The sequence below is a fragment of the Myxocyprinus asiaticus genome, chromosome 42 (assembly GCF_019703515.2).
Source record: "Myxocyprinus asiaticus isolate MX2 ecotype Aquarium Trade chromosome 42, UBuf_Myxa_2, whole genome shotgun sequence".
Classification (NCBI taxonomy): domain Eukaryota; kingdom Metazoa; phylum Chordata; class Actinopteri; order Cypriniformes; family Catostomidae; genus Myxocyprinus; species Myxocyprinus asiaticus.
This window is the reverse complement of record NC_059385.1, coordinates 37,666,101-37,678,237: the sequence shown is the minus strand read 5'-3', so window position 1 is coordinate 37,678,237 and position 12,137 is coordinate 37,666,101. Positions and strand designations below refer to the sequence as shown.

At 45.0% G+C, this 12,137-nt stretch overlaps 1 protein-coding gene across 4 annotated transcripts in view; it reads right to left on the bottom strand.

The window, feature by feature from the left end:
• The window catches only part of LOC127432446 (NACHT, LRR and PYD domains-containing protein 12-like), a 612,890-nt gene that overhangs the window by 103,758 nt on the left and 496,995 nt on the right, over positions 1 to 12,137 (bottom strand). For all 4 annotated transcript variants that reach the window (XM_051683537.1, XM_051683539.1, XM_051683541.1 and 1 more), the window contains 3 exons: positions 4,737 to 4,907; positions 4,530 to 4,577; positions 2,592 to 4,395 (listed from right to left, as the gene is read on the bottom strand). In XM_051683537.1, coding sequence (XP_051539497.1) covers positions 2,592 to 4,395; positions 4,530 to 4,577; positions 4,737 to 4,875 — 1,991 coding nt within the window. In that variant the 5' untranslated portion in view covers positions 4,876 to 4,907. The remainder of the gene's footprint in view (positions 1 to 2,591; positions 4,396 to 4,529; positions 4,578 to 4,736; positions 4,908 to 12,137) is intronic.

Below are 12,137 nucleotides of genomic sequence, written 5' to 3'. Positions count from 1 at the left end.
TATAATGAGGGTTGAAATGTCTGCTTTGCCCATACACCGGCAGCCTCTGTATAAACCTGCAAGCGCCCACACTCAAAACCACTAGATGTGAGTTTAACACTTACGAATGTCAAGGGCTGTATTTGAAGAACTGGGTGCCAAGGTCGGACCTATAATTGGGTCTGTCACATCAAGCTATTGCACACCAATACCAACTGACGAGCATAATGCTATCGTACTTTACATGTGGCCAAAACATGTCATCAGTATGCAAATAACTTTAATGTGCATTTATCTAATGTGAAACTCTAAATAATCACCCTCTGCCTAGAACATAAAATGTTTATTCGCATGTCAAGCGTTTTCATTCAGGATTTCTTATGTGCACATTCAAAATGCGTATCAAAATAGTTGGATGTAACGAGCTATTTAAACATAACATCTTCTGTCAATACGCATGCTTTGCTGCCTGTGAAATTTAATACATCTTTAACTTACATTGAAAGACAGAATTTGTTTAGGTTAATTTATCACAAACTCTTCATTAGGCAACTATACTTTATTTAATGCCATTCTATATGTTAAGCTCTTGTATTGATATAGGAAGTTCCATTCATAATGTTTCCCCCTTTTACCCGATATAAAATGTCACACTGCTGATGTCACTTTTACAGAGTAAAACCAGTAACACCATACACTCCGGCAAACCTGCTTCTCAAAGTATGTTTGTTCTCTGTTCAGTCACAATTTTGAATGTACAGCACGTGCATATTTCAGTGTGTGCACATGGGTGTGTAAAACTGAAGTTTTAACACAGTACTGGACCCAAAGAAAGATTGTTCAACAATTGTAGCTGGAAAAATAAACCATTCTTCATCACTTCTTAAGAATTATATGTCAGATTAATGAATGATAGACATTTGGACCCTTAATAACCCTAACCGTAAGGACTATTTATACTACTCCCCTCACCACAAATCCTATTTGTGAATAGATTACTTTATGACAAGCAATTCTATCACATACAAAATCACTGACCCAGTTATTCATGCTATCACTTTTTCTGACCATTCCCCCATCAGGATCATCTTTCTGGCAGAGCACCAGCCACATCCACCACCCAGCTGGTGATTTAATACTTCATTACTCCACTTTTTAAAACAGGATAGGCATCCTTTGTCAAGATGAAAAAGATCTAAGGGGATTTCTGCATGCACACAATATGGGAAACTGCTAAATCTGTCATGAGAGGTAAATAATATCATAATGCTCATATAAAAATAAAGATCAGTCAGCAAGAGAAAAACATCTACAAGATGAGGTAAAGAGACTGGACCTTCTCACTGCTCAAGGGCCTACATAATGAATCACTACGAAACTTTCAGGACTAAACAAGAACTGGACAAATACTTCTTAAACTCAGACAACAGCCATTTGAATTTGGAGATAAAGCTGGCAAACACCTGTCAAATCATCTAATCTAAAAAAAATTGCGACTTACAAATGAGGAGAACAATAGAAACGATTCATCCAACAAAAGGGGCAACAAATATAATAAATGCTGTAATACAATATATACAACATAGCTTACAGCAATACACTTAGCAAGGAAAGTTTTTTTTTTTTTTAAAGCACATGAAGGCTTTATTATGTATGAATGGTATGAAGTTAGTATGAATGGGTTAGTTGTTCAAGAAAAAGATGTGTCTTTAGCTGTTTTTTGAAAGAGGCTAAAGACACAGCTGCTCAGGTGGAATTAGGCAGGTCATTCCACCAGCAGGGAACAGTCAAGGTAAAGGTCCGGACAGTGATTTTGTACCTCTAAGAGATGGCACCACGAGGCACCATTCACTTGCAGAATGCAGGCTTCTGGAGGGCACATACATCTGAAGTAGTGAGTTTAGAAGGTGGGGTGTGGAGCTTGTGGTTGTTGTGTAAGCAAGCATCAATGCCTTGAACTTTAGATCATAATACTCACTTATCTATACTTCAGACCAAAATGCATCATTAGAAGGAATATGATAAATTTTGCAGAATGTCTCTTAATTATGAATTTGTAACAGAAGTATGGAATTATCAATATATTACACTTCTCCACATAAAAATGAGAACACTCATATCAAAATTAGAAAACTGTCATAAATGTTACATTTGAAGCCATGAGCATTCGGTAGATGTTTATTTTATAACCACTTTTGTGTTGATTCATTTTCAAACAACTTCCAATATGACCATGACGAGGTTGAGAACAACAGGTGACCAAATCAGAAAAAAATACAAAATAAATACAAAATAATAAAAGGGATTTAATGGCTGAGATGGGAAAATATAACATGTACTTAATGTTGTGGAGTATTCAGAAAATGTATCAAATGTTGTTAAAAAAAAATCCAAGTTGCAAAATACCAAATCCCAGGAATGACCCTTTTCTTAACAGCAGATAGAATGCACAACTTATCTAATGGCATTTAATATCATCCCCCAATATGAAACATTTATATTTATTCACACCTGCTGAACTGCTTTGGCATCAAGAATCCCGAGAGTGAACACATACATTTAAAGTTGAATGACTAAACATGTAAATAAATGAATTTAGAGATGAATCTTACAGTGCTCTTCTGGTGTTCTTGATCACTGGCTGTAACCTCATTAGTGCTTCATCAGATCTTCGATATTTCCGCAGCTCAAACATCTCTTGAGTCTCATCAGACATCAACAGCACAAACACCAGAGCTGACCATTGAGCAGAAGAAAGAGTCTGTCCAGAGAGATCTCCTGAGCTCAGATACTTCTGGATCTCCTCCACCAGAGAGTCATCTTTCAGTTCACTCAGACAGTGGAAGAGATTCAACGTCTTCTCTGCTGATTCTGCCTCTTCTATTTTATTTTTGATGTAGACAGCAATGTCTTTCTTTCTCTCTTGTTGAACTTCCAGTCTCTGCAGTAGTTCTTTCAGGTCATCTTGATTGGATTCCAGTGAGAGACCCAGGAGGAACCGGAGGAAAAGGTCCAGGTGTCCATTCTTACTCATGAGGGCTCTTTCAACACCAGTCATGTGAAGCTTCAATAGTGATTTCTTTGAGAATTTCCATTTTATTTTTTCTTGCAGGGTTTGGAGAAGGGCATTTCTTTTGAAGCACACATATTTGAAAAACACATAGAGAGCAGCAAGGAATTCCTGGACACTGAGATGTACAAAGCTGTAGACTGCTCTCTCATGGAATGTCTTTTCTCTCTGAAAGATCTGAGTGCATAACCCAGAGTTTACAGACACTTTACAGACATCCAGCCCACATTCCTCAAGATCTTCTTTGCAGAAAATCAGATTGCCTTTTTCAAGTTGTTTAAAGGCCAGTTTCCCAAGCTTCAGAACAATCTGATCAAAAGATTTAGAGACACCTTCACTAAATTTTCTTTTCATTTGATGCATCTGAAAAAGTAAAAAGCTAATGTACATTCCTGTGAGAGTTGTGGGAATCTTGTCATGACTCCCTTGATTCAGCAGAGGCTCAAGTACAATGACAGAGATCCAGCAGAAGACCGGGATGTGGCACATGATGTTGAGACTCCTTGATTTCTTAATGTGAGAAATGATTTTCTCTGATACATCAGGACTGCTGTTTTTGTTGAAGTATTTCTCCTTCTGCTCATCGTTGAATCCTCGTACCTCAGTCACCTGGTTTATATGTTCTCGGGGTATCTGACTAGCAGCTGCTGGTCTAGAGGTGATCCAGACAAGAGCAGAGGGAAGCAGACTTCTGTTGATCAAGTTTGTGACTACCTGACTCACTGATGTTTTTTCATGAATGTCTGTAAATCTCTCATTATTGTCAAAATTCAAAGGGAAGCGACATTCATCCAGACCATCAAAGATGAACATGACCTCACCATCACCTTCAGGAAGAGACTGCAGTTGTTTAACAGGATTAAAATAATTGTGAAGCAGTTCCATGAGACTGCACTGGTTTTCACTAAAATTGAGCTGACGGAACGGGAGAGGAAAAATAAACACTATATCCTGATTTTCTTTTCCTTCAGCCCAATCAAGGATGAATTTGTTGACCGAGACAGTTTTTCCTACCCCTGCGATCCCCATTGTCAGAACTTTTCTGTTTTGTCGACCCGTATCACGCTGGACTTTAAAAATGTCACTACATTGGATCTGGATGTCTTCAGCAGCAGGTCGGTTGAGATTTGATTCGATCTGTCTCACCTCATGCTCATTCACTACCCCTCCAGTCTCATTCTTCACCACATAGAGATCAGTGTAAATATCATTCAGGTATTTCTGATGGCTGGTCTGTAAATTACCATCCAGTATCTGCTCATATTCTTGTTTTAGTGTGTTCTTCAGTTTGATGCTGACTTCACTGTAGTCAACATGATCAGTTCTGCTCTTCTCTGTAGTTGTGCCTAAGAGAACAAAAGGAATACAAAAAGTGAAAAAGAAAATAAATGAGAATACACAATTTAAATCATTTAAATTGTTAAAGGATAATTATTCAGTGTAATTTAACATTGAGTAGGGGAAACTGTAATTTAACCACCTCCAGATGGTTCAGGATCCTCAGAGGAGCCTTCAGTCTCAGCTGTTACTGTTTACAGACACAGAAAAGGAGAATTAGATGTAAAAATCAAACACATCACCCCATGTTATTCATAATTTTTTTTTAAATCTGAAGTGGACATTATTTTTTAATACATTATCACAGTATCTTAAGGGAATCTGATAAAGCAAGTGTTAGTTTATTTACCTCTATACTTCGAGTCAGTGGTGATGTAAACTGGGGCATTAAATGTGCTTCCACTGAGCACAGGAGAAATAACAGTACTCTGAGACTGAGCTGTGATGGCTGACTGCACTGTAGGAACTGGACTGGAGGATGAAGCCATTGTCACGTATAGTATCCTCTCTAGTTACAGTTCTAATGAGAGAGAGAGAGAGAGAGAGAGAGAGAGAGAGAGATGAGTTAAAAATAATAATAATAATTACTAGAACTTCTGATACATATGTGTATGCTTATACCCTATATGTGGTGTAGGGCTTTACTGGTTGTTTAGATCAGTGTTACTATCAGAAATAATTGGTAATTATTTCTTTAGTTATTAATTAGTATTTAAATTAAATAATAGAATCTAACTCATTAAAACCTCATATGGGGCTCCAGTAAATGTAGTGCACTACGTTTAGGAGTGGGTTTGGTTATTAGCAATAATTAATAATTATTAAAGATAATTATTAATTGTTAAAATCAATAGAACATTGATTTGAATCAATGTTAGATTTTTTTTAATCCTTTAAATCAACAATTATCAAAGATAATCATTAATTGTTAACATCGATGAAACATTGATAAAAATGGCTTATTGATCCTTCAAATTCAACAATCATCAAAGATAATGATCAATTATCAAAAATCAATAGAATATTAATAAGGATTAATATCGACGGGGCACCACCTTGGAATCAGGGATTAATAACCAGATAGTATAACAGTCTCAATATTAGATTGTTCTCTCAGGAAAATCGACATCCGAATATCGATTTTCAAAATGAAACAATGAAGGCTTGTATACGAGCTCTGACATCCCGTCAGCATGACACAGGTGTATGCAAAACAAACCAAAACACTTCTCTTTGAAATATAACAAAGTTTATTTATGCAGTAATATCAATTAATAATTAATACAATGCAGTCAATAAACTTCCGACTTACAACTACAAACTAAACAGTGATATGATTAGATATGGAAACCAAAATAATCCTATAACACATGAGGGTGTGTGTGTGTGAGAGAGAGAGAGTGTGTATGTGTGTGTGTGTGTGTGTGTGTGTGTGTGTGTGTGTGTAAGGAGGGACGCGCACAAAATGGCGGACGTGACTCTCACGGAGAGTATGTCATGCAAGACTTCCGGCCAGAGATTATGGCCGCGAATGTAGAGAGAAACCAGTCAATGGTGTCTGCCAGTTTACCACGTTTATCCGCTTGTACGATAGCTTAAGGACAAAGCTGAGCTATATCACGAAGCTATCTACTAGCCAAAAATGTGTGCGAGAATGTTTGTGAGGGGTCGTGTGTGTGTGTGGTTAGTATGAGAGAGAGAGAGAATAAAGTGAACATGGGAGAGAAAGCAGCTGTTAGTTTATCACTCAGAGACGCGGTGGACAGCTCGTAAACCGTCCCGCGGTCTTTGATTCTTTAATGGATAAACTCAGTGTGCCGGTCTCACCCGCGATGGCAGAAATACACAACAGTCCAATGTGGTTGGACTACAACACAGCAGATCTCATTCGTGATAATTAATTACCTTGAGCATTAGCCGCAATGAGCGGACTCGGCGGTCTGTAAACTGTACAAGCCATAACCTTGATACATAAGAATAACACACTATAATATCCTATCTCTGCCCAGACGTAAACCTCTTACTTGAATCACAAGAGGTTGCAGCTAGAATGTGTGTTCATCCATCCTTTAACTCTGACTCGGTTCCTCGAGGCTTGGGTGATGACGGGAGGCCGTTTCCTCACTCTGTCAGCGGGCGGTACGGCTGCTGATTCTCAGCAGGCTGGCGGAGAAATCAGCGACGTCAACTTGATTGAAGATGGAAGAGAAATCTTTTCTCTCTTCACTTCTGCAGGCAAACGGATGAAGATGCGGATTGCTTAGTGGTCTCCTTTGGATCTGTTAGAGTGTTCGGTGGAACACAGAGTAATCTCAACTCGTCCAGCGAGATGGACACAGTTTCAAGTTGGACGTTACTTCCTTGTGCCACGAGGTTGCACCTGAGAGCAGCGATGAGCTGTGTCTACACACTGCAAACAAAGTTGCTGGAAGCAAATCCTGGAAGCATTTCAGAGGTATTTCTACTCCTTATGATGTCATGTTTGAGGGACGTTCTGTTGTGTGCCTCATCCAATAGGAGTTGAGAGTTCGATCCTTTAGTGAGCAAGGCTTCATGGGATTTGTAGTCTTTTTTGGTTTTGGCGCGATTTTTATCAGTAAGATTTACGACTTGGTATGTGGGGGCTGAGTTAGGTTTTATGACTGTTAGGCCTGCCTTTGTCTTCTATCTGAATACATGAGGCCCAACACAAGCATTTTACTCTTGTAGGAGATTCTCTTTTCGACCTGTGACATTTTGGCTTTCATCCATGATGCAATGCTTTCAAAATCAGAAAATATGTGAGCTTTAGTTTTAGTATTTTTCTTTTTTTATGTTTATATTCGTGTTTATTTAATAAAGAATATATAGTTAGTTCCCTATCTGTCACTCACTCGACGTTGTGTCGATATAGTGACACTAGGGGTCACTCTTGGGAGCCCAAGACACCTCTGGTCTTTGATAAAAGGCCAATGAAAATTGGCGAGTGGTATTTGCATGCCACTCCCCCGGACATACGGGTATAAAAGGAGCTTGTATGCAACCACTCATTCAGATTTTCTCTTTGGAGCCAAACGGTCATGCTCATTGAGCTGAATACTACTGTTCATTCACCTCTGCTAGATCTGACGGCGCATTTCAGCGGCTTCTCCCTCCTCTGCACTGGTGCACTGCAGAGAACGCCCCTGGGCACTTCGGCAGAAAAAACTAGAGAGTTTATTTTCTAAAAGAGCTTTTCCCCTCTAAAAGAGCGCACACGCGGAACGTCTTTTTAAAGACGCGTCTTTTTAAAGATGCCTTTCCAATTGTGTGTTATTCCTGGTTGCAGTCGTTATCTCTCAACTTCAGATGGTCATGATCGCTGTCTTTCGTGTCTAGGTGTGACCCACACGGAGGCAGCGTTTGTGAATGGTTCATGTTCTCACTGCGAGAACATGACCATGGCAACGTCGCGGTCGCGACTTGCTTTCGTAAGAAAGCAAGCCACCCCAGTGGCTCCCCGCCTCGGTCCTTCTACCTACGGGTATGAGGCCAGTGCGGCTAGCACTGGGGACGATTTGGGGACCCCAATGGGATCGTCTCTGCTGGGTATCCCCCTGCGGACCGCCCATTCCCCAGCACACTCGTCTGCCCCAATCGGGCTTACAGATGAGTTCGCCGGCTCGTCACAGACAGAGGTAATCCAGCACATCCTGCCCCAGCGTGGCTCAAGATCCCGCACCCCGTCTGCTCGTCGCCAAGGGTATCCCCCTGCGGTGACTGCACCGGCTCCGCCGTAGCCCACCCTTTGGCCCGGCCCCGGCATGGAGCCCACCGCAGGAAGCCGACACAACCCGTCTCACAGCTGGCGCCGAAGAACCCACGGAGGTCCTCGAAGCACCCCTAAGACAGGCGACCCAGGGACGAGGGAACCCACTCACGTAGAGCCGGTAAGAAGACCACTCCTTCCCCCGGTGGAGGGCCGGGTGGAAAATCTTTTGTTGCCTTTTTGTTTGATTTTGCCGCATGCCCAAGTGGCTGCGGTTCCCAACAGCTCAGCAAAAGAGTGGCTTCCTTCCTCCCTGGGTCATATACCCGGTGTGTACGGTCGTCACCACGACTACCGTCCACGGGCTTTTTCTTGCAGGATTGGTGCTCCAGCGGTGGCCTTTCCGCCCCTGAATGCCCAGCTATGGCACACAGCCGCCCCCGATGTGGCAGTCTCCACGGGTTACGAGGACAGGCCTCTTCCTCCCTCATCCCAGGCTGTTCCAGGGGTGGTCACAAAGAGCCAGGTAAGTGCTTCGATGTCCCTAGACTCAGCACAGCCACGACGTGCTGTGGCACCTCACGCTCCGCCCCGCTGCGAGGCCCCACCTGCCGGTACGTCCGACGACGTTGTCCCCTTGGTCCCCCTCGCGCGGAACTTTGGACGTGTGCCTCGCACTTTCCAATCCGTCGCGATGGCTGATCCGGACCGTCTGACTCGGCTATGCGATTCAGTTCGCCAGGTGCCCGCCCAGGTTCAGAGGTATTCACTTCACCTTGGTCAATGGTGAAAATGCTGCCACCCTGCGTGCAGAGATCGCTACCCTCCTATGGAAGAACGCGATAGAACCTGTCCCTTTGGCCGAGATGAAGAAAGGGTTTTACAGCCCCTACTTCATCGTACCGAAAAAAGGCAGTGGGTTGCGGCCAATCTTGGACCTGCGAGCACTGAACCGGGCTTTACACAGACTCCAAAAACGCATTCTGGCTAGCGTCCGGCATCAAGATTGGTTAGCGGCGGTAGACCTGAAGGATGCATACTTCCATGTCTCGATCCTTCCAAGGGACACATCGCGTGGCCATCACGTCGGTCTGTCACCGTCTTTTCAGCCCTTGGACTGACTGTTTCTATGAGCAGGTGTTCCTCTAGAACTGGTTTCCAGGCGCGTCGTGGTCACAACAGACGCATCCAAAATGGGCTGGGGCACTGTTTGCAACGGGCACACTGCCGCCGGCCTCTGGCCAGGCCTGCGACTGCATTGGCACATCAACTGCCTCGAGTTGTTGACAATTCTGCTCGCCCTGCAGAGGTTCTGGCCGTTGATCCAGGGCAAGTACGTGTTAGTTCGGAAAGACAGCACAGCAATGGTAGCATATATCAACCGCCAAGGCGGTCTGCGCTCTCGTTGTATGTCACAACTCGCCTGCCGTCTCCTCCTCTGGATTCAGCAGCACTTCAAGTGAGCCATTCACATCCCGGGCAACCTCAACACTACAGCGGATGCACTGTCACGGCAGGTTACCCTCAGGGGAGAGTGGAGACTCCACCCTCAGGTGGTCCAGCTGATTTGGAGTTGATTTCCTACGCAAATATGCGTTTCCCCCAGTGAGCCTGCTTGCACAGACCCTGTGCAAGGTCAGGGAGGACGAGGAGTAGGTCGTCCTGGTAGCACCCTACTGGCCCACCCAGACGTGGTTCCCGGACCTCACGCTCCTCGCGACAGCTCCCCCCTGGCGAATTCCCCTGAGGAAGGACCTTCTTTCTCAGGGACAGGGCACCCTCTGGCACCCGCGCCCAGACCTCTGGAATCTCCATGTCTGGCCCCTGGATGGGATGTGGAAGACCTAAGCGGTCTACCACCCGCGGTGGTAGACACAATCACTCAGGCTAGGGCCCCCTCTGCGAGGCGCAAAGACCCCCATTGATGTGCAGTCGGATCAGTGCTTTCCTTCCTGCAGGAGAGGCTGGAAGGGAGGCTGTCCTCTTCCACCTTGAAGGTGTACGTTGCCGCCATAGCAGCACACCACGACGCAAAGTCCTTAGGGAAGCACGACCTGATCATCAGGTTCCTAAGAGGCGCCAGGAGGCTGAATCCCTCCAGACCATGCTTCGTTCCCTCATGGGACCTCTCCGTAGTTCTTCAGGGTCTACAGAGAGCCCCTTTGAGCCTTTGCAGTCAGCCAAGCTTAAGACACTCTCCTTGAAGACTGCCCTCCTGACTGCACTCACTTCCATCAAGAGGGTAGGTGACCTGCAAGTGTTCTCTGTCAGCGAAACGTGCCTGGAGTTCGGTCCGGGTTACTCTCATGTGATCCTGAGACCCCGACCGGGCTATGTGCCCAAGATTCCCACCACCCCTTTTAGGGACCAGGTGGTGAACCTGCAAGTGCTGCCCCAGGAGGAGGCAGACCCAGCCCTGTTGTTGCTGTGTCCGGTGTGCACTTTATGCATCTATTTGGATCACACACAGAGCTTTAGAATCTCTGAGCAGCTCTTTGTCTGCTTTGGTGCACAGCAGAAAGGAAGCGCTGTCTCCAAGCAGAGGATTGCCCACTGGCCCATTGACACCATAACTATGGCATATCTCGCTCAGAACATGCCGCCCCCGGTAGGGCTACATGCCCATTCTACCAGAGGTGTAGTGGCTTCCTGGGCCCTGGCCAAATGTGCCTCTAACAGACATTTGCAGAGAAGCAGACTGGGCAACACCCAACACCTTTGCAAGGTTCTACAACCTCCGGGTGGAACCGGTTTCATCCCAGGCAGTGGCACACAACACAAGCGGATAAGCCTGGGATAGCTGGCCGGGTGTATCGCTTGCACATAGCGCCTTCCACCTCCCTTGGAGCTGAAGACGTGCGCCATTAATTCCCAGTAGTGTTCACAAACTTTGTTCCCTGGTTGACTTCCTCCGAGCCCTGTGGCAGTCGAGTTTTCGGAGAGACTCGCTGCCGGCCCAGTACACGTGCTAATTAAGAGTCCTGTTCTGGGGTAGGTGCTCCGCATGTGGCGGTTCCCTGTAAGGCTAACCCCATGCGATATATATCTTCCGCTAGTTTCGTTTCCCTGTTGGCAAACTGCATCTTCCTTGGGCAGAGCCCCTCTGCCCCAGTCTCCATGTTTGTTGTAACTCCTCCCCCATTGGGCAGGATCTACCTTGAAGACTCTCCACATGGTTGGAAAGACCATGTGACATATTCTTCCACTTAAATATCCCCCCCTCTCTTTGGGCGAGGTGTGGTCTCCGCAGTGTCTTCCCCTTGGGAGGGACACCCCCTGACTAGACCTGGCGGCCCAGTCGGATAATCCCCCTTCTTTTTTAGGGAGTGGAAAAAAAGAAGGGGAAAAGAGGCCACGACTGGGTTAAGCCTGTCTCTATCTTTTGGGTAGTCGACTTGTCCCCAGAAAGGGCTATTCGACACTCATAACTATGTTGGGGGAGGTTACGTGTCGACCTGGTGTGCTGGCTATGAGGCACACAGTAGTCTGCCCACCACACACCGCCAGTTCAAGTAACACAGTTCAGCCAGTTGTGGCATTTCGTATAGGGACCCCTAGTGTCACTACACTACAACGTCGAGTGAGTGACAGATAGGGAACGTCATGGCTACTTGTGTAACCTCCATTCCCTGATGGAGGGAATGAGACGTTGTGTCCCTCCTTCCACAACGCTGAACTACCCGCTGAAATGGCCAGACCTTATATCAGCTCCTCAGCATAAAACCTGAATGAGTGGTTGCATACCAGCTCCTTTTATACCCGTATGTCCGGGGGAGTGACATGCAAATACCACTCGCCAATTTTCATTGACCTTTTTTCAAAGACCAGAGGTGTGTTGGGCTCCCAAGAGTGACCCCTAGTGTCACTACATCGACACAACATCTCGTTCCCTCCATCAGGGAACGGAGGTTACACAAGTAACCATGACATTATTATAGACTTTTATTTCAGTTTTAATTTTAGTAATTTTATTTTTAGGGATTGACTAATGGATGAAGTACTTCAGCTGAATGAAGTACTTCA